The 22,136-nt window shown below is 36.5% G+C and overlaps 1 protein-coding gene across 1 annotated transcript; it reads left to right on the plus strand.

The window, feature by feature from the left end:
• Positions 1-15,828: 15,828 nt before the first annotated feature.
• LOC101082834 (olfactory receptor 6C75-like) lies at positions 15,829-16,818 on the plus strand. Its single transcript, XM_011284054.2, has one exon. It carries the CDS (start codon positions 15,880-15,882, stop codon positions 16,816-16,818), a length of 939 nt encoding a protein of 312 aa, XP_011282356.1. The 5' UTR covers positions 15,829-15,879.
• Positions 16,819-22,136: the final 5,318 nt, after the last annotated feature.

Raw genomic sequence — 22,136 nt, forward strand, 5'->3', positions numbered from 1 at the left:
CCGCAAATCAATGTGCTACACCACATTAATAAAAGAAAGGATAAGAACCATATGATCCTGAGGAGGGGCCAAAATGGCAGAACAGCACAGAAGTTGTTGTTGTTGTTTTTTTTGTATCTCTCGTCCGTGAAATGCAGCCAAATCATCACTAAACCATCTTGCACACCTAGAAAACTGATTTGAGTATTAACACAACAATCTGCACAACCTGAACCACAGAACTCAGCAGGTACACAGTGCAGAGAAGTGAACCGAGGGAGAGAAGCTGTGGAGGGCAGGGAGCTGTATTTGCTGGCAGAGAGAGGACAGAGGGAGGGGGGGAGAGTATGGGAAAAGCACTCTGGCCTTTGCCTGTGGGGTGGCCCTGCAGCCTCTACCAAGTGTCCTCCCAGCAGGGGAACCACCTCTCCCCATGTGGCCTGAGGACCACTTGGGCCTCACTCTCTGCTCCTGGGGATTCCTTCTTCCCACCAGAGCACCACCAGGTTACAAGCTACAGAGGTTCAGACCCTGAACTCCCTCAGGAGTGTTTCTTTTGGGGGAAAGCAGCTGGAGAGAATGAGGAAAAGTGGAAACAGCCATAGAGACTGAATAAAAAAGGGAGAAAGGAGAAAGGAGAGGATTTAATTCCATTAAGACTCTATAAACAGGGGAAGCACTTTCTAGTGCTTGACTTCTATGGGAAACCAGATGTAATTTCAATCGTACTTCATTCACTGGTCTTTTTATTCAATTTTTTTTCTTTTTCTTTTCTTATTCTTGATACAGAAAGAGGAAAAAAGTCTTTATTTTCCATTTTTATTAAAAAGGTTTTTCTTTTGGGGTGCCTGGGTGGCTCAGCCAGTTGAACATCTGACTTGGGCTCAGGTCATGATCTCACAACTCGTGAGTTTGAGACCCATGTCAGGCTCTGTGTCGGATTCTGTGTCTCCCTCTCTCTCTCTGCCCCCCCCCAACTCACACTCTGTCTCTGTCTCTCTCTCTCAAAAATAAATAAACATTAAAAAAATTTAAGATTTTTCTTTAATTTTTTTACTATATTTTTTACTTCTTTGTAAATTTTTAAAATTCTATTTCACTTTCATCATTTCATTTTATTCTATTTTATTGTATTCATTTTTTTCAAATTTTCAAATGTTTCCTTTTTTCCTTTTTCTTTTTTTCCCTTTTTTCTCTAATCTATCAAGCTTCTTTTAACAACCAGACCAAAACACACCCAAGATCTAGCATCCTTTATTTGATTTCTTTGTGATGTTTTTAATTTTTTAATTTTAACATTTACTTTATTAATTCCTTTTCTTCCTCCAAAGTGAGGAAATGAAGGAATTCACCCCAAAAGAAAGCATAGGAAGAAATGACACCCAGGGACTTAACCAACACAGATACAAGCAAGATGTCTGAACCAGAATTTAGAATCATGATAATAATAACACTAGCTGGGGTGGAAAATAGATTAGAATCCCTTTCTGTGGAGATAAAAGAAGTTAAAGTTAATCAGGATGAAATAAAAAATGCTATAACTACGCTGCATTCTCGAATGGTTTCATAGCAGCAAGGATGGATGAGGCAGAGCAGCGAATCAGCGATATAGAGGACAAATTTATGGAGAATAATGAAGCAGAAAAAAAGAGGGAGACTAAGGCAAAAGAGCACAAAAAAAAAAAATTAGAGAACTCAGTGACTTATTAAAAAGGAATAACATCAGAATCACAGGGGTCCCAGAAGATGAAGAGAGAAAAAGGGGTAGAAAATTTATGTCAGCAAATCATAGCAGAAAAAGTTCCTAACCTGGGGAAAGACACAGATATCAAAATCCAGGAAGCACAAAGCACATCAGATTCAACAAAAACTGACCATCAACAAGGCATATCACAGTTAAATTCACAAAATGCTCAGGAAAGGAAAGAATCATGAAAGCAGCAAAGGAAGACAGATCAGGTTTGCAGCAGACCTATCCACAGAAACTTGGCAGGCAAGAAAGGAGTAGCAGGATATATTCAATGTGCTGAATCAGAAAAATATGTAGCCAAGAATTCTTTATCCAGCAAGGCTGTCATTCAAAACAGAAGGAGAGATAAAAAGTTTCCCAGACAAATATTAAAGGAGTTCATGACCACTAAACCAGCCCTGCAATACATTTTAAGGGGGACTCGCTGAGGGGAGAAAAGAGGTGGGGCGGGAGGGGGGGGCGACAAAGCAACAAAGACTAGAAGGGACCAGAGAACACTACCAGAAACTCCAACTCTACAGGCAACATAATGGCAATAAATTCATATCTTTCAGTACTCACTCTAAACGTCAATGGTCTAAACACGCTAATCAAAAGACACAGGGTAGGGGCGCCTGGGTGGCGCAGTCGGTTAAGCGTCCGACTTCAGCCAGGTCATGATCTCGCGGTCCGTGAGTTCGAGCCCCGCGTCGGGCTCTGGGCTGATGGCTCGGAGCCTGGAGCCTGTTTCCGATTCTGTGTCTCCCTCTCTCTCTGCCCCTCCCCCATTCATGCTCTGTCTCTCTCTGTCCCAAAAATAAATAAACGTTGAAAAAAAAAAATTAAAAAAAAAAAAAAGACACAGGGTAACAGAATAGATAAGAAAACAAGATCCATCTATACACTGTTTACAAGAGACCCATTTTAGACCTAAAGACACCTTCAAATTGAAAATAAAGGGATGGAGAACCATCTATCAGGCTAGGTTGCCAAAATATAGCCAGAGTAGCCATACTTATATCAGACAATCTAGATTTCTTAAATAAAGACTGTAACAAGAGATAAAGAAGGGCATTATATCATAATTAAGGGGTCTATCCACCAAGAAGACCTAACAATTGCAAACATTTATGCTCCAAACATGAAAGCACCCAAATATATAAATCAATGAATCACAAACATGAACTCATTGATAGTAATGCCATAATAGTAGGAGACTTCAACATCCCACATACAACAATGCACAGACCATCTAAACAGAAAATCAGCAAGGAAACAATGGCTTTGAATGAAACACTGGACCAAAGGGACTTAACAGATATATTCACAACCTTTTATCCTAAAGCAGCAGAATACAAATTCTTCTTGAGTGCACAGGGAACATTCTCCAGAACAGATCACATAGTAGAACACAAATCAGCCTTCAACAAGTAAAAAGAGATCAAGATCATACTATGCATATTTTCAGACCATAATGCTATGAAACTCGAACTCAACCACAAGAAAAAATTTGTAAAGCTAACAAATACTTGGAAACTAAAGAATAGCCTACTAAAGAATGAAACCAGGAGATGGTTCTTTGAAAAAATTAACAAAGTTGATAAATCCCTAGCTAGTCTGATCAAAAAGAAAAAGGAAATGACCCAAATAAATAAAATCAAGAATGAAAGAGGAGACCACAACCAACACAGCAGAAATACAAATAATAAGAATATTATGAGCAATTACATGCCAATAAAATAGGCAATCTGGAAGAAATGGACAAATAGCTAGAAACACATAAATTACCAAACCTGAAACAGGAAGAAATAGAAAATTTGAACAGACCCATAACCAGTAGAGAAATCAAATTAGTAATCAAAAATCTCGCAAATAACAAGAGGGGCCAGATGGCTTTGCAGGGGAATTCTACCAAACATTTAAAGAAGAGTTAACATGTATTCTCTTCCATTCTCCCTTGACCTTCCAAGTGGAAGAATTCTGAAGCATGTGTTTTACCCTTGTCCCGAGTTTCCACAGTAGGATGGAAATGAGTAACTGTGCTTAAGAATCTTGAACCCCTAGATTCTCCTACACTCTCTGACTTAAAGAAGTGGTCCAGTCTTCCTTGCTAGAAAATAACAGCCTCCTCCTACTTAGAGTATATATAGTCCTCAACTGAAGCAAATGCATTGGAAGATGATACTTATTTTCCATAAAGTCTGCCCTCACCTCAAATCATGGCTTCTATAACAATATCTAAGACCAAGTTTCAACATGGCCTTCCTATGGAAGTACTTCCCCTTCTACAGAAGGAAAATAATTATTCATCAAAATAGCTAAAGTGTATTGCAGGAATCAAGATAGCACACCTAAGATGGACCATGAGAGTACTAGACTTGAGTAAGGGTTCAATAAAATGTTGAATAAGGCAGAGATTATGGATATAGAGGTCACTCTTTAGGGGCTCATAATTTGACATCCTGGCAAAAACACCTAGAGCTAATCCTAATGTACTGCTAGTCTGATTCCTTGAAACTTGGACACATTGGAGCCTACAGCAAATGAGGCTTTATACAGTGTTTATCAATGGTGCATAAGTCTCAAAAAGAAATATTAGATTGGATTTACCAACTAAAACCAGAGAACACACGAGCTGTGAAAAGCCAAAGGAAATTCTCTTCACAAAAAAAAATATGTTCTAGTAGAAGCAACAGCAGCATCATTGGGACCTCAGTAATGACTGTTCTTTGTAAATCAATGATTTGGGTGAGGGAACATGCTATTTGCCAATGACAAGATTCAGAGTATCAAAAGCCAGGGAGCAACACTTACTGTTAAAGGCAAGGTGGACTAATTTTTGTTTGTCTGGGAATGGAAATACAGGGTCACTGACCTACAGAGCTCTGAATAAGACTGAAATGGGAAGCAAAAGAGGGTATTATTTGATCTATGTAATCAAGAAGTTTCCAAAAGAAAGCTGAGGGAAGCCACCCCAATGGAAATTCAGTCTCTTACCCATTTTCCATGCCTGAGCCAGTTTCCAACTGTCAAACCTATCATTGAATGAGAGTCCAGGTCTTCTTGTGGAAGGATCCTGCAATGTCCCAGAAAATACTGACAAAAATTTTTTAGCCAATTCTTCCCCAAGAAGAGGTATGATCATTTATCAGAGTAATTCTAGACCTAGGAAAAACACTCCCAAATTCTTTCAAGGTGTGTTAAAACTGACCTTTCAATTTCTGTTGGAACTCTGATACCACAGGACACAAATGCAAACAGAGTTGGTGTGTTTCAAAGCCAAGTGATAGAATCCTATCTAACCATGGGTTAGATCCAATGGGTCCACAGTCCCACCTAGTAACCATTTCTCTGGATCCTGAGCATCTAAAAATCAAGGTGGACAAATTAGTAACTGTCAGATCTCTTTCATTCATTCATTGATCTATACATACAAGCCTGGCTAAAATAGGCAAAATTGTTTGGCTGTTTGTAGGCTAAAAAACAATTGTTTGCCAATGTGGTTCATAACCTGCCAGTTGGAGAGAAAATCAGTACAACCACTGTGGTAAACTTTCACTATATACAAAGGTGTAATGTAGGGGTTACATTTCATTCATTCTTCCCAAAGGAATATCCAGTTGACATGGCATTTATTGAATCTTTCCTTTCTTCTCACAGCTGGGAACTTGCTGTCATTCAGGTAATCAAATAAGTCTAGATCTGTTACTGGAATTTCTATTTTATTTTGCTGGCCAATTTCATTTTTTAATTTTTCTTGTACCAATATCACATCTTAATTGTTGTTGCTTTAGAAATCTTGATATTTGCAATAAGTCTTCCAACTTTGTTGTACTTCAAGAGTGTGTAGCTATGTTTTGTCCTTTGCATTTCCATCTAAACTTAGAATAAGCTTCTGAAATTTCTTAAAATTAAAATGCTGCAGGTTTTTGCATCACATTGACTCAAAAGATAAATTGGGAGAGAACGGACATTGTTATAATATTGAACTTTCAATACATGACTACATATAGCCATCCACATTTTTTATTCAGCAAAAGATACTTCTACTTTATCCTCAGTTATTACCATTACAAGTATTGGTTTCTGCAAGATCATAGTTAATCTCTTTGGTGTGGGATATCAATTTTACACATAAGGGCCAGATCAAAAAAATTAAAATTTGGGGTCTTCGACACAGTCTGAATTTTTTAAAAAATCTAAGTGATAAAAAGTTAAGATAGCTAAATATTCAATGATATGTCTACATTCTTTATCATAAAAATATAATTAAGAATTCAATTATTTTTAACGTTTATTTTTGAGAGACCGTGTGAGCAGGAGAGGTGGAGAGAGACGGGGAGGACAGAAGATCTGAAGCAGGCTCCACACTGCCTTCTAAATTTTTAACTCAAAGACAAATAAGAAGATTCAGTAAACTTTAATTTTCCAAATGTTCTCAGAAAGAGTTATGAGAAGTACCCACCACTTACAAAACACAGTTGGATAATCCATTTACCCCCAAGGAACTACCTGTGTGTGTTGTGGGGTGGCAATGACAGACTATGATCTCTGTGGAGATGGTCCCCTCTGTGAATAGGCAATCCCTCCTCAAAGGAGAAGTGTGAGAATCAAGAAGGGACAGAGTCACCCTTCATTATTTCATCAACTACTGGTGTTTTCATAGTGTTTTAAATGCCTGATTTCAGTTTTGTCTCTCTCTTTGTCACTCTAGTTTCTCATAATAAAGTGATTTTTTGTGTGTTTCCAAGGCAGCAGTTTTCCACATATTTTAATAGATATCTTCCTTGGTATTTAATTTTAAGTTTATTTATTTTGAGAGAGAAAGAAAGCATAAGTGGGGTAGGGGCAGAGAGAGAGGAGAGAGCAACAATCCCAAGCAGGCTCCACACCATCAGCACGGAGCCCCATGCAGGGCTTGGACCCACAAGCAGTGAGATCATGACCTGAGCCGCAGTCAGATGTTTAAGCAAATGAGCCAGTATTTAATATTTTTATGACACTGTAAGTAGTATCAGTATTTTATTTTCATTCCCTAATTCTTTGCTGTAAGTATAAATATACAATCTATATTTGTATGTGACCTGAGTGACTTTGCTAAAGTCAGTGTTTAATTTTAATGTTTTTTCTAGAATCATTTGGATTTCCTATATACATAATCTCTTATCTATAATCAATAACACTTATTTTTCCTTTTTCAATTGACTGACCTTTTCTTTCTTAATTTGGCCCCTTTAAACTGGCCAAAAATAGGAATACAACGTTGTGAATATAAATAATGAGAGTAGTATTTTTCTCATCTCAGAGGGATAGCTTTTAATATTTCACCACTAAATATGATATCTGCTAGAGAGTTTACTTTTCCTATTTAGGTTTTCTGAATCAAATTAAGGAAACTCCCTCTACTCCAAGGTTGTCAAGAATCTTGTGATAAATGAGTAGTGGATTTTATCAAATGCTGTTTTTAATCTATTGAGATTAACATATGATTTTCATCTGTTTATGTAACGAATCATTAATTTGTTTTCTAGTGCCAAATCAACCTCACATACCTAGAATTAATTCAAATTGGTCATGATGTAGTATCAATTTTATATATCATTAGATTTAATACTTTTTTTTTAATTTTCCATATGCCAAAGAGAGATTAGTTTATAATTTTAATTTACTTTAACTTGACAGGTACTGATATCAATGTTATGCTAGCTCTAGAAAACTAGAAAGGGAACTTCTTTTTATCTTTGCTCTGGAAATTGTTGTGTAAAATTTGATAATATTTTTTCCTTAAATTTTTCAGATTTTATCAGTGAAACTACTTGAGCCTGGAAATCAGCTTGTGAAAAGAGTTTATCAAATGCTGTATTTCCATAAACATTTACCTATTACAGTTAATATTCAATTATTTATACACTTCCATAACATACAAATTTAATGCAATTTATATCAAAATTCCAGCAAGATTTTTTACATATGTGGATGAAATTACTGTAAAATTTGTATGAAGAAGCAAAATGACCTCAACTGGCAAAACAATTTTGGAAAAAAAGTAGGCGGAGTTAGCCTACCAGACTTCAAGACTTTTTCTTTAGTTACCATGTTCTAAACTTTATGCTATTCACAAAGGATTGACACATAGATCAACAGGACAGAAGAGAAACTCAGAAGTAGGCACACATCAATATGCTCAACTTTTTATAAAGTGCAAAAGCAATTCAGTTGGAGAATTCAATTGAAAAGGATAGCCTTTCAACAAGTGGTACTAGAGAAGAGCACATCCACAGACCAAAACAAAAAAAAAAAGAACCTCAACCTAAACTTCACAGGTTATATAAAAAACAACTGAAGGTGGATCATAGATTTAAATGTATGTACTATTCACTCAAACGTGGATCATGAGAAACTAACAGAACCATGGGGGAAGGGAAGGGGGGAAAAAAGTTACAGAGAGGGAGGGAGGCAAACCATAAGAGACTCTTAAGTACTGAGAACAAACTGAGGGTTCATGGGGGGTGGGGGAGAGGGGAAAGTGGGTGATGGGCATTGAGGAGGGCACCTGTTGGGATGAACACTGGGTGTTGTATAAAAACCAATTTGACAATAAATTATATTTAATATAAAAAATTTAAAAATGTAAATTGTAAAACTATAAAAATTTTATTTTGAAAGGGTGCTTGGTGGGGCGCCTGGGTGGCGCAGTCGGTTAAGCGTCCGACTTCAGCCAGGTCACGATCTCGCGGTCCGTGAGTTCGAGCCCCACGTCAGGCTCTGGGCTGATGGCTCAGAGCCTGGAGCCTGTTTCCGATTCTGTGTCTCCCTCTCTCTCTGCCCCTCCCCCATTCATGCTCTGTCTCTCTCTGTCCCAAAAATAAATAAACGTTGAAAAAAAAAAAATTTAAAAAAAAAAAAAAAAAACTGTTGTAAATCCGTACCATATACTACTACTCAATTGCTGATACATGCAAAACTTGGATGAATTTCCAAAGAATTATACTATATGCTAATTATAATACTTTAGCATGGTAAATGACACACCCACAAGAGCCATGACAGTACTGACCAGAGCCATATTAGGAAGAAAAAGAGGTGACACCCCAGTTCCAGAAAAGTCATGCCCCTCTCCAGAAAAACTTATGCATAATTCTGCCCTCATTATCCTAACCCCACAAAATTGCTCTGAACACACCCCAAATGAGAAGTTGATCTGTGAATTTAGTTCCCTGTTTCTCCATTCTTTGGCCATTGAATAAAGTTCGTGCTGTCTGATGCTCAGTTTCGAATTCATTTTGGATTTGTGACACCCAAAGTTCTCAAAAAAGGATTCTCAAGGAAAGGCAGAAGGCTTCTCCAGGGGTCCCAACTCCTTTGTGGGGAAAGGGAAAATCAGTCACAGGTTTCACTTTGTCTGTATCACCCCTCCCCCAGGCTGAGTCGGCACTACACCAAGAGGGCTCTCCCCCTATGCCCTGGCCTATAGTTTCTCCAGTGAGAAAAAGCCCAAAGTGGACATCAAGCTTCCAAAACATTGTAAAATGCTTCCCAGGTGCCCCACTTGAGTCTTACTTCACAAGGATTATTAGGGGAATGTGTGGGACTAGACCACTGGGGATCAGACAGAAATGGAAGTGTGGAAGGGGATTTACAGTAACCATCCCTCAGATCTTGAAGACTGATAGTAGTGGCACTTAAGCATAAAGGAGGCCCATCTGCAGAGTGGTCCCATCTGGACAGAGAACCCAACTGGAAGTTCTGCCTGATTTATGTTCCCAGCCAACAGGTTGTACCAGCCACAGAACCCATTTAACAGTCCTTTTCCTGGGCAGGGAAGGAAGTTCAATACCCATCCAATAGTTCTGCCTCAACAGTTCTGCTTGGCTGGAGATGTCTGGCAACCACCAAGCACATTCTATTGCCCACCTAGGCAGGGAAGCAAGTTGGAAGCACCACCCAACTGCTGAACGTAGCTTCCAGTCCTATCCCACCAGAAATCCTGGCCAGAGAAAGTAGGCAGCTGCAGAGCCCATACTACAGCCCTGCTCAGGCAGGGACCCAGGCTTAGAAGCCCTTGCCCAACTGTTGAGCACAATCTCAGGCCTCACAAAACAAAAGAGCCTGAATAGAGACACTGGGGAGCCTGAGAGCCAAGTCTATAATAGTATCTAGCCCTAGAGCCCATCCTACGACCCCATCCAGCTACAAAGCCCAGCCTTTGGCCATGCCAAATCACATGCCTTTGGATGTGATTGCTGAGCACAGCCTTTGGACACATCCAGTCAGGGAGCACAGCCAGTGACCGACCCCTCTAATCCCAGAGCACAGTCTCCAGCCCCATCCAACTGTGTGGCACAGATGTAGGCCAGCCATCCAGCCAGAGTGCCCAGCCAGTGCCCTCCTCCAACAACAGAGCACAGCCATCTGCCTACCCAACCAGGACAACCAGCCTATAGCTCTGCCCAAATTCAGGCACAGCCTATGGCCCCATCCAGTCACAGAGGCCCCACTGGACAGCAAAGCCTTGTCTGTGGCCCCACCTGAACAAGGGCTCCAGCCAGCAGTACCAACCAGTTGGGGAGCACAGCCTGAGGCCCCACCCAACAAGGAGCATTTGTTGAACCCAGCCAGAGTCCTGCCCAATCATAGAGTACAAACAGCAGCACTGCCCTGCCAAGGAACATAGCCTATGACACTGTGCAACCAGAGGTGATTGCAAAGCCCAGCTGGTAGTCCCACCTGACTCAGAGACCACTCAGCAGCCCCACTTGACATGGAGCCCAGCCAGTAGTCCCACCAAACCACAGAGCACAGGCAGTGGCCTGACCCAACTATAACCCTCATAACAAGCCCTGCCTGCCCACCCCACTCAATACTCAGTGACCTGTCCACAAACCCAGGCTGGCCTGACTGGTGAAGGTCTTTTCCTGCCACACAGAACCGATAAAGCCTGGAAAATGAGACAATTTCCTCAAATGCACAGATATCGATACAAGGATACAAGGATTATGAAGAATCAGATAAACCTGATACCACTAAAGGAAACTAATACATCTCCAATAACTGACTTTAAAGAAATTGAAATAGGTGAGCTGGCTGATACGGAATTCAGAATAATCCTCCTGATGTAGTTTAGTGAACCGTAAGAACCACACAGAGAGATGACTCAACAAAATTAAGGAAATAACGCACTAACAAAATGCGATCAACAAAGAAATAGAAACCAACCAAAAAGAAAAACAAAAAAATCCAAAATCCTAGAGTTGAAGAATACAATAACAAAACTGAAGAATTCAATAAAAATCTTCAACATCAGACTAAACCAAGCAGAAGAAAAATCAATGAACTCACTTCTGGGTATATACCTAAAGAAAATGAAATCAGAATCTTGAAGGGCTACCTGCTCTTCCATGTTCATTACAGTTTTATTCACAATAGCCAAGATATGGAAACAACCTAAATGTCCATATATATATATATGAATGGATAAAGGAGATACGACTATACATGGAGGTGTGTATATGAATATATAGTGAATGTATATAATGGAATATTCTTCAGCCATGAAAAAGGGAATCCTGCCATTTGCAACTTCATGGATGGAACTTGAAGACATAATGCTAAATGAAATAAATGAGACAGAGAAAGACAAAATACTTTATAATCTCACTTATATGTGAAATTTGAAAAAGAAAAACTCTTAAAAACAGAGTTGAATGGTGCTTAGCAAGGGCTGGAGGTTTGGGGAAATGAAGAGATTTTGGCCAAAGGGTACAAACTTCCACTTATAAGACAATTAAGTTTTGGGGATCTAATATACAGTGTAGTTGTTATAGTTAATAATACTGTTTTATACACTAGAAAGTTGCTAACAGAGTAGCTCTTAAAGGATCTGACCCAAAAAAAGTAATGGTAATTATGTGACATAATAGAAGTATTAGCTATTATGTTGGTAATCATTTTGCAATATATAAGTGTATCAAATCAACACATTGTACACTTCAAACTTACACAATATTAGGGACGCCTGGGTGGCTCAGTCGGTTAGGCATCAGACTTTGGCTCAAGTCATGATCTCACGGTTTGTGAGTGCTGACAGCTCAGAGCCTGGAGCCTGCTTTGGATTCTGTGACCCCCTTCTCTCTGCCCCTCTCCTGCTCACAACCTGTCTCTGTCTCTCAAAAAATAAAAAAACGTTAAAAAAATGTTTAACTTACACAATGTTATATGTCAGTTATACTCAATAAATGCAGGAGAGAAAAACTTAAAACAATTCACTACCACTTTCTGCCGACCCACTCCTTGGATTTCAAAATTTGTTCAGAGAGGAGGGACTAGAAAATCTTTCATTTTGATTTTCTAAAACATAATAAATGCTGATATTTCAAAGACAACAAAAAATATGCCTTCATTTCTGTGCTATCATTATGAAAATTCATATTTTCCCTTTCCTATCCATACCTTTTACTTCATAGCTGGAATGCCTTCATTTATTCTTTGAACACAAATTATTCATTTCTCAATGTTTCCATATTCCTTACAATTAAATTTCATAAAAGAATATTTGCTCTTCTCAGATATTTCCTTTCCCTCTTACTATGACATAATATTTCCCTTTTCTCTCATGTTTTCTACAAAAGGGCTAGTTTATTCATTATTAAGAATTATGATGCCTTCTTTTAGATTTGTTTTATTGTAAGTTCAAATCTCTCAGGCTCAGTTAATGGAAGAACTTAAAGTTTGGGTTTATCAAATCTCTTCTTTATCACTGCAAGAATGCTACCATCAGGAGTAATTCAGAGCTGCAAGTAATCATGTAATGAGTTATATTTCAGTTTGTTCTATTAGGAATTAGCAGAAACAATGCCTATTATGTGCCTGGAAGAAAGCCATCATTATGAACAAGAACTCTATTTTCCTGATACAACTTTCCAACAGCACCATGGGCTTCATTTTCATTTGTGCCTCCTGATGGCCTCACTGTTCATGTAAATGTCCAACCCTTCCCATTCTGCGTTAAGGTATGTTAGCAGGTTAAGCTGGATTTCTTTTCCAGGTCACAGGTTTTCTATTTCTTATGCGGCAAGTCAAGAATTGGGGCACCCTTTCTGTTAATATTTTTATTTTTCTAACAAATTTAAGAGAAATACCTTAAAGTTACTAATGTCTGACTGTCATTCTTCCTTAATTTCTATGCCACTAGAAGTATCCTATGTTTTATACTTCTTGGATACAACTCTCATATCACCACTTAACCTCATATCTCATTTCATTTAGTAATGTTTCTTTTGGATCTTAGGATACTGCTCTCCACATTGTTTTGGACTTTATGTTCTCAGATAATGGATCCCCAAATCAGTTAACTTGAAGCATGCCACAACATATGATAAAATGAGTAACCTTGCAACCATTTCAACAAGGACTTTCTGAATGAAAGATTTTGTTAAGTGTGGTAAATCTAATGGGGTTATATACTTCCAACCTGAAATATTAAATTATGGAATAAAATGAATGTGGTCATGACCCACTAATTGTTCTTATTTGCTTTGTCATGGATACTGACCCTTCATATTCTATTACAATGTGCTATACAAGTTACTTTTATCATATATCATTAGTGTCTTCTGATTATTAATCCCTGGGTAATGGTTTCTTTGTATTGTTTTCTTTTTCCTTCTCAGAATCCCTTGAGTGTGCAATTAATTAAATGATATAAAAACACTCCTTTTTAGCATGTAAAATTAACAAGGAAATATCCCCTTACCTACTGGATATAACAACACTTTTATCAGATTTTCCTGGATTTTTTTTCCACTTCCATTTCCAAATGTAAAGAATATAAAAATGAATTTCACTTGAAATTCATTAGTATTAATAATAGATATAACCTAGATGTGTTCATAGTAAGGCTAGAGAATTTATCTTATCGAAAATAAAATCAAATATAGTAGTATCCAAATCTAGAACTGGTCTAAGTTCAAACTTACACACAAGGGTGAGGTGAAAAGTGGAAAATTTACAAAAACACACCATATATTCCACCTTTTTGCATTAAGTTACAACTTAATGTCCTTTTTCTTTCAATTTCTTACTAAAACAATATTGTCTAGGCTTTGAGTGCACTCATAATTCATTATTAGCTACTTTTTTTTTTTTTTGCCTTTTCACATCCTAGAAGAAAATACGAGAAAACACAGGAATTAAGGTAAATGCTTTAGAGTTTGGATGTTTTATTTTTAACTGGAAATTAAGGTAATTTTGTGATAATCAAAGGCAGATATTTATAAGAAGCTTGATTTTTTTCTTTCTGGTTAAACATTTTACTTTTTTGGTATAGAAATACAAAAATGTATAAAAGGTACCTATTTACAAAATGCACCTAAATCTGTCCACTGTTTTTATTAGTTATATAAATTTAATATAGCAATGTATAAGTTGAGGAAAAAAGACTAATGAAATGATCTTTAGAAAAATTCAGTCTATGACCATCATTTTACTACATTTTATGTATCAATTTTTTGTCTAATTATACCTTCCTAGAGAAATATTTTTCCATTCATTAATTTTAAAAAATAGTTATGAAGATGGTGATTACAAGAGAATAGATGTGAAAAGGAATACATTACTTCCATTTAACAGCCAATAAACACAAAGCAGCTTTAGACAGAAGGTATCATGAATTACATTAAATACTTTCTCACTTGATTCTGGAAATCACTGTGATATTCAGACAACCTTCTGAACTAGGTCAAATTTTATTTTATTTTTTTAAATCAAACTAGGAGAAAACTATTAAAGAAGCAATACACAATTTTTCTGGGCAGGCATAAATTTTGATATGAGAACCGTGAAAAAGAAATAAACATAAAATGGTAGAAATTTTAGGTATATAGTAGATATTAAAAGACAGTTGAAGAGTTGACTGTATTAGGAAAGAAAGTCATTACCAGCAGTCCAAAGTTTCACAGATAAAGATAATTCTGAAGAAAAGAAAATGCATTTTGTTTTTGCTTACTTGTGTTTTGTTTTTTGTTTCTTAGGGATCGTGTTTTTAATGGTAAATTCCATAAGGAAATAGCCCAACTGGTCTACAATCTGGCTAACAAAACATTCTAAAGGAGAAGGAGGAAGAGGACTCTTGATATAGATCTTATAAACAATATAGCTAATTTCTAAAATGTTTTAGGGTGTTGAAAGCCATTATTTAAAATGTGGTTGTTAAGAGTATGTTTTTGAATTTACAGAACAATTTCTCCCTTTATATTTGTTTGTGTTGCAAAGTTTTTCTTACTCTTCAAAGCTATCCATTATCATAATTACTGTGTTAAAAGTAAAATCTAAGTAACTACATACCTTCCTTAATTTTGTAGGGAGGATTTTAGCTTTATGTACAAGATTGGACAAATGATCTCTGAAGTTTCTTTTTAGTCTAAGAAGCTGTGACTATGTTCTATGATTTTCAGGCCCATCTGCAATTTTCCGATTTGCCACCCAAATGGCATAGGTTTTGAATTATGTTCTTATTGCTGCCATTTACGAAGCAATAACATATATTCTAGTGAGTCTTAAACATGTTGTGTCATGTGCCCTTTAAAAAAAAAGTGTGCCCTCTTTACACACAATTCTGTAGAATTAAAGTGCATTCGTGAATGTTCTGAAATCTATTCGTGTATTCGAGGCTAAGATCTTATACTGGATATTCAGTATGATAGAATTAAAAAGAACAAAGGTGTAGTATTTAAATGGTTTTGGATTCAGTTCCCAACTGAATTATTAACAATACTTCTCCACTTGGCTATGAACCTGTAAACTTCATAGAAACACAAATGCCTAGATCTCACCCAAATATTCAAATGAATTGCCTGGGTTGTGTGTTGGGTATTTATCTTTGTTAAAAAACTTACCAACTTTAGAAAGCTGGGATTTAGATACACATCCCAGACAAACTCTTTAATCTGAACCTTAATTTCCCTCTCTAAAAAATGAGGATTGTATATTCCACTCAAAGAAGGTTGCTGCAGATAAGAACATTTATGTAAATCTCCAAACAGTACATGGTATATTGTTGGTGATCAATGAATGTTAGCTTCTCATTCTCCTTGCTCTTTCTTACTGACTCAAATAGCTAATCTGGACCATTTTTTTTTAACTCTTTGTGTAGCTTTGTTAAAACCGTAAGAGAAATGAGGAATCATTCAATCCACATGGACTTCATTCTTTTGGGTCTGACAAATGACCCTGTACTGCAGGTTGTAATTTTCCTCTTTCTATTTTTTACCTACTTGTTGAGTGTGACAGGAAACTTAACCATCATCACTCTCACTCTGCTGGATTCCCACCTAAAGATACCAATGTACTTCTTCCTACGGAATTTCTCCTTTTTAGAAATCTCATTCACAACTGTTTGTATTCCAAGGTTCCTGGTGAGCCTTGTGACAAAGGACAGGACTATTTCCTACATGAGCTGTATGACTCAGTTATTTTTTTGTATCTTTTTGGGAGTAACTGAATTTTACCTTCTGGCTGCTATGTCCTTCGACCGTTATGTGGCTATATGTAAACCTCTGCATTACACCACCATCATGAGCAACAAAGTTTGCTACCAACTTGTACTCAGCTCTTGGGTAACTGGATTCTTGGTCATCTTTCCTCCAATAATCTTGGGACTCAAGTTGGAATTTTGTGCTTCCAATGTCATTGATCACTTTATTTGTGATTCTTCTCCCATCCTGCAGATCTCTTGTTCAGATACACATTTCCTAGAGCTAATGTCATTTTTCTTGGCCGTGATGACACTAATGGTCACACTGATGTTAGTGATTCTCTCCTACGGCTACATCATCAAGACAATTCTCAAATTCCCTTCTGTTCAGCAAAGGACTAAAGCCTTTTCTACCTGTTCCTCCCACATGATTGTAGTTTCCATCTCTTATGGTAGCTGCATCTTCATGTACATAAAACCATCAGCAAATGACAGAGTGACTTTAAGCAAAGGAGTAGCTGTGCTCAATACCTCAGTTGCCCCCTTATTGAATCCCTTCATTTATACACTAAGAAACCAACAAGTGAAACAGGCCTTTAAGGATATGGTCCAGAAAGTTTTATTTGCTTCAAACAAATGAGAAAATTCTAAAAAAGTATGAAGGGAAAAATGAATGAAAATGTTGCCCTTTTAATCTTAGGTTATTTTGTCTTACTCTGTACATATTTTCAAATTATATTAGCAATTTCAGCCCACTTTGGGACTCCTTCCATGCTATTATTTCTGGCTAGAAATTCTATTCCACAAATCTGTTTCTTTATTGATTTCAGAAATGCAGAATTTCAAATGTGATTATTTTTCACAGATCATACTGTATGAAACAAATGTCTAATGAGTCTCTGTATGAGCTTTCATGTTAGAAGCCTTTCCGGAATATGGCATGTAAATGGAATGTTTGTGATAGTAATCATATTTTTAGGACAAAAATGAATATTTGAAACAGATCACAAAATCAATTTTCAATCAAGAAAACAGTTCACTGATAATAGATAGCATTTTATGCTATGGAGAATATTATGTTTCATAAATGTCATTTTTTAATGTGTGAGCATAGTGCACAAATTATCAAGTCAAAGAAAATTTATAATAATTTTACAAAATGCTTTTATTTCTGTAAGATAATAAATTTTGATCCTTGTATATGTCATAAATGAGAAAATAATAATCAGATTCTATATGATCCCAACTGAAAATGTTCATTAAATTTCTAAAATTTTGAATTCCTGAAAGAGATGTTTACCTATGCCAGTGAATTGAATTACAATGTAAGAATTTATTTCATTGCCTTATTTTAGAGGTTAAAGTATATTCTACCCGTTCCACAGAATTTTCCTGATTAAATAAATCTATTTTCTGTATCAAAAACATTTCTTATTTGAATGTAATGATTATTTTCCCATAAATGCTAAATTGCCCTTTTTTTTTTTTTTTTAAGTAGGCTTCATGCCCAGCACGGAGCCCAATATGGGGCTTGAAGTCATGACCCTGAGATCAAGACCGGAGCTGAGATCAAGAGTCAGACACTTAACCAAATGAACCACCCAAGCACACCTAAAATGCACTTTAATATTCTATTCCAGTTAATTGAGCCTTTCTTTGGTGATGTTACTGGTAATAACAGCAATATAGAATAAATTCTCAGAAAAATCAGGAAATTCTTCTTCTTGTTAACCAAGTTGTTTTAATGTAAAGTATTGCTATACTTTGAAGAAACGTGAGAAAGAAAATGTGAAAACATTAATGCACATTCCCTAAGATAAAGACTGATGTGTATACCTTATTGAAGGAAAAAAATCAAATGAATGTCAGAGGTCAAATTTAGAGTCTCTGCAGAAGATAATTATATTGCCTCTAAAATTGGCTTATACAAAATATATTAATACTTGCATTTGAAGTTCTATTATTTCCTTTTTGGCATAATCTCCTATATTATTCTTTGGAATTTTTAATTGGTCTACAGGAGTATCTGAGAGTAGGGGAAAATATTTCTTAGATCCTATTCTCTTGGAAACTTATGTGAGGTTAACAATTTAGCTCTATTCATAAAACAAAAATGAAAGCATACATGACAACATGAGTTTGAAAATATGTTCTATACTATAACCCCATATGTCAATAATAAACATAAGGTGCAAAATATTTCTCTTTGACATATAGAATGCCTGTCAAAATCAAAACTAAATTTTAGTGTATTTATACCTAGATGCTCTGTGAAAAAATAGCTAAAATACTTAAGTATTTCCTAAAATTATTTCAAGATTGATTACTAAAATCATGAGAGGATGAAAATATAAAACACAATTTGATTAAAAAATATCTACCCAAGGCTATGTTGAAAATTAAGTCTAGGACAAATATGTATTTTATAGTAAGTAGATCTGAATGTCTGGCAAATGAACATTTCCACATACAGTAATAGTGGGGATAGTATTACAATGCAAGATATAAAGAAGTATTTACGATCTAGTATTGATTCCAAGATCAGTCTGTATTTGCAATCAAATAGTTGATTAACTCTGCATATAAAAATGTAATACAGGGGAACCTGGGCAGCTGTATCAGTTGAGTGTCTGACTCTTGAGTGTCAGACTCTTGATTTCAGCTCAGGTCATGATCCCAGGGTCATGGGATCAAGCCTCACGTGGAGCTCCACACTGAGTATGGAGCCTACTTAAGATTCTCCACCCCCCCACCCCGTCCCTCTCCTGCTCATACTTTCTCAAATAAACTTTTTAAAAAGTGTGATATAAACACTATATAGAAGTAGAATACTTAGATCTAAAGCAGTTTAAGCCTTACACAAGTTATTAAATGGATATATTCTTTAAATTTATGGAAAATATAGCAGCTATCAAGTTTTGCAAATATATGTAGTATATTGAGCCACTTATTAATAGGTAGAACTACGAAGATAGAATGCACTCAGAAAATGAACTCTAAGAACAGAAACTAAAACTGTTGAATTAAATGGTGTAAATTCTTTGGCACTAATTGGGGCCCATTATTCATGTTAGATTGCAAACAATGCTGGTAGCAAGGTGTAGTTTCTAAATACTATTTCCCACTGAAAGGAACCAGGTCTTCTTGGAGAAAGAACTCTTTCCACCTTAGGGGTAGGAAACATATGAACTGAGCCTGGAACATCTTTTTATGCCAGAAAAAAAGGAAGCAAATATATATATGTATATCATGAGGACACAGGAACCAATTTGGGCTGTACCTACTAGCCTAAAATGAGACAATTCGAGCATAAAAAAATATAATAGTGACTGTAACATATAGAAACCTATCAAATATATAAAAATCCCTGAGTGTATAGCATTATAAAAGGAAAACGACTGATCATCAGTGGAAGTTGCCAGGACATCAAATTACTACAACAAAACACCGATAGCCAAGGGGAGGAATCAAATGTTTATCCTCTCTGCCTGGATATAATGTACTTCAGATAATCAGTTTACCAAAAAAGTTATGAATTCCCAGAAATACAAAATAAAACAGTGGTTTGGACCTCTTTAACCCTCAGTCTTCCACTCTACCAGCTGTGCTATCAAAGGATACAACGGTTTGGACCTCTTAATGCAAGAATAGATCTAGACAATGTGTCAGTATGTACTAAAAATGATTTGTCAAATATTGATATTTATAATAGAGATATCAGGGTGCCAAGACTGATACACTGATCAATCTACGTATTACTGAAAGTAGGTCAAGCAGACATTACAAGTCTCATGATGTAATTCAATAAGAAGCATATAGCTTCCTCTATCAACTTTTTGCTAAAAATACAAATCTAGATGTAATCAATAAATATAATTAGCATATAAGAGGTAATTTGGTAATGAAAAAACAAGTCTATAAGGAAGCAATCATTTAACCAAAGACATTATACACTACAAATGCTGTCATTTATCCGTCAACGCAAGGGGGGAAAAATGAAAGGACTATAAGGGAATAAAAAAAAGTTGTAAGTAACAAAACAACAAAATATGATGTGTGGATTTTGATTCAAACACCTTAATTGTGAAAAAATACACACTGGATAGGAGAAACTATTACAATTTATTGATAATGCTGATATTGGCCTGATGGTAGGTAAAAGAAAATTTTCTTAGCAGTTAGATGCACCTACTGATAAACTTGGGCATAAAATGCAATGAATTTATGGGTGAAACAGAAGATGAAATGCCAACCAAAACATAGAAGAGTAAGGGGAAATAGAGAAAAATAATTTTAATATGTTTGTAATTATTATATCTTATCTCCTTATGTGGATCTTTAAAAGTTCCCATTCGAGAGTGACTTAAAACCTAGATTACTGGATCATTTTCTACAAAATTTATCTGCTCGTTGAGATTGGGGTAAAAATCATTGCTCGTGAGTGGCTACATATAAGACAAGCACACTGCCCTGTTTCCTCCATCTGCCACTGAGTTAGCTCACTTTGGTAATATGTCCTCACCTAGAGATTTCAGAAATGTTCAGGTTCTAATTTAGCAGGTAAATCAGACCAGTTCAAACAAACTCATCTTCTCCATGTTCTTCAATCTACTTTTATCATGAATGAAGCAAATTTTTATACTCGTCCGACTTCTGTGCCTATTTCCCAATTTGTTTGGAACACATATTGAGGAAACATGTGATTAATACCAACTAGCAGCCATGTTATGGTTTGGAAAACTAATATCATGGACAACATTTACATATATGACCAGGTTGAGAGAGAGCCCAGAAGATTAACCAGACTTGTATAGAAAATGATGTCTCACCTTTGGTTAAACAAGTCAGAAATCACGATGTGACAGCACTTATATAAATTTAGATACTGAGCTCTTGCTATTCAGAAGTTAAACTCTATTCCCCCATCTTAGTGTTGTAGGTAGGCTAAGAAACTCCCATGTGGTTGGAGCGCCTGGGTGGTGCAGTCGGTTAAGCGTCCGGCTTCAGCCAGGTCACGATCTCGCGGTCGGTGAGTTCGAGCCCCACATCAGGCTCTGGGCTGATGGCTCGGAGCCTGGAGCCTGTTTCCGATTCTGTGTCTCCCTCTCTCTCTGCCCCTCCCCCGTTCATGCTCTGTCTCTCTCTGTCCCAAAAATAAATAAACGTTAAAAAAAAAAAATTTTTTTAAAACACACCATAGGGAGAGCCAGTTACGTGGTAGTCATCTTACATGGACTACCTGCCTGGAAAAAACATTGTCATCTAATCATCTATGGTTTTCCCCTCCCCATTTCTCCATCTGTTTGCTGATTCTGACCTGTAACTGGCTCTTAGTGACTCATTCCTGTATCCTGCTTGGATCTTCAAAGGAGTTTTTCCAAATTACAACAAACCACATTTATGACCTTTCTATGTGGTTTGTTACTCCCTATGCTTAATAGACGATGTTAAAAAAAAAGTGTCAGAAATACGATTTCTATGTTGTTTAATGTAATAACCACAAAATTAAAGGAGTCTGATATAGAGTTAAAGATGATATTTGCCCTCAGACCTAGATCATGTTATATTGTTTATTATGTTGACTCAATTTTAAAACTAATCTGACACCTCTTACTTTTTCCAGATCCCTGACTCTAATTTAGGGAATTCTTTTTGGCTTTTATGTTTGGTGGGGAAAATATTCTGAGTGGCATTTAAATCACACCATGCCCGATCTGTCAGCCCATATATAATACCTACATTAAGGCAAAAAGTGTTATCACTGTGTTTGACACAGAAATAGCTTTCCTTTCACGGTTTCCACTCATGCCTCCTCAATATACTTATCAGAAACATTAACACCAGAGATTAAAGAAACTTAAATTCTGGATTTGGACCAAAAGCTGTTCTGGGATTGTTCCTTAGCCAACATCAACTAACTACATTAACACCAGCTGAAATTATTTCAGTCTCCAAGGC

Source organism: Felis catus, chromosome B4, assembly GCF_018350175.1.
Source record: "Felis catus isolate Fca126 chromosome B4, F.catus_Fca126_mat1.0, whole genome shotgun sequence".
Taxonomy (NCBI): Eukaryota; Metazoa; Chordata; class Mammalia; order Carnivora; family Felidae; genus Felis; species Felis catus.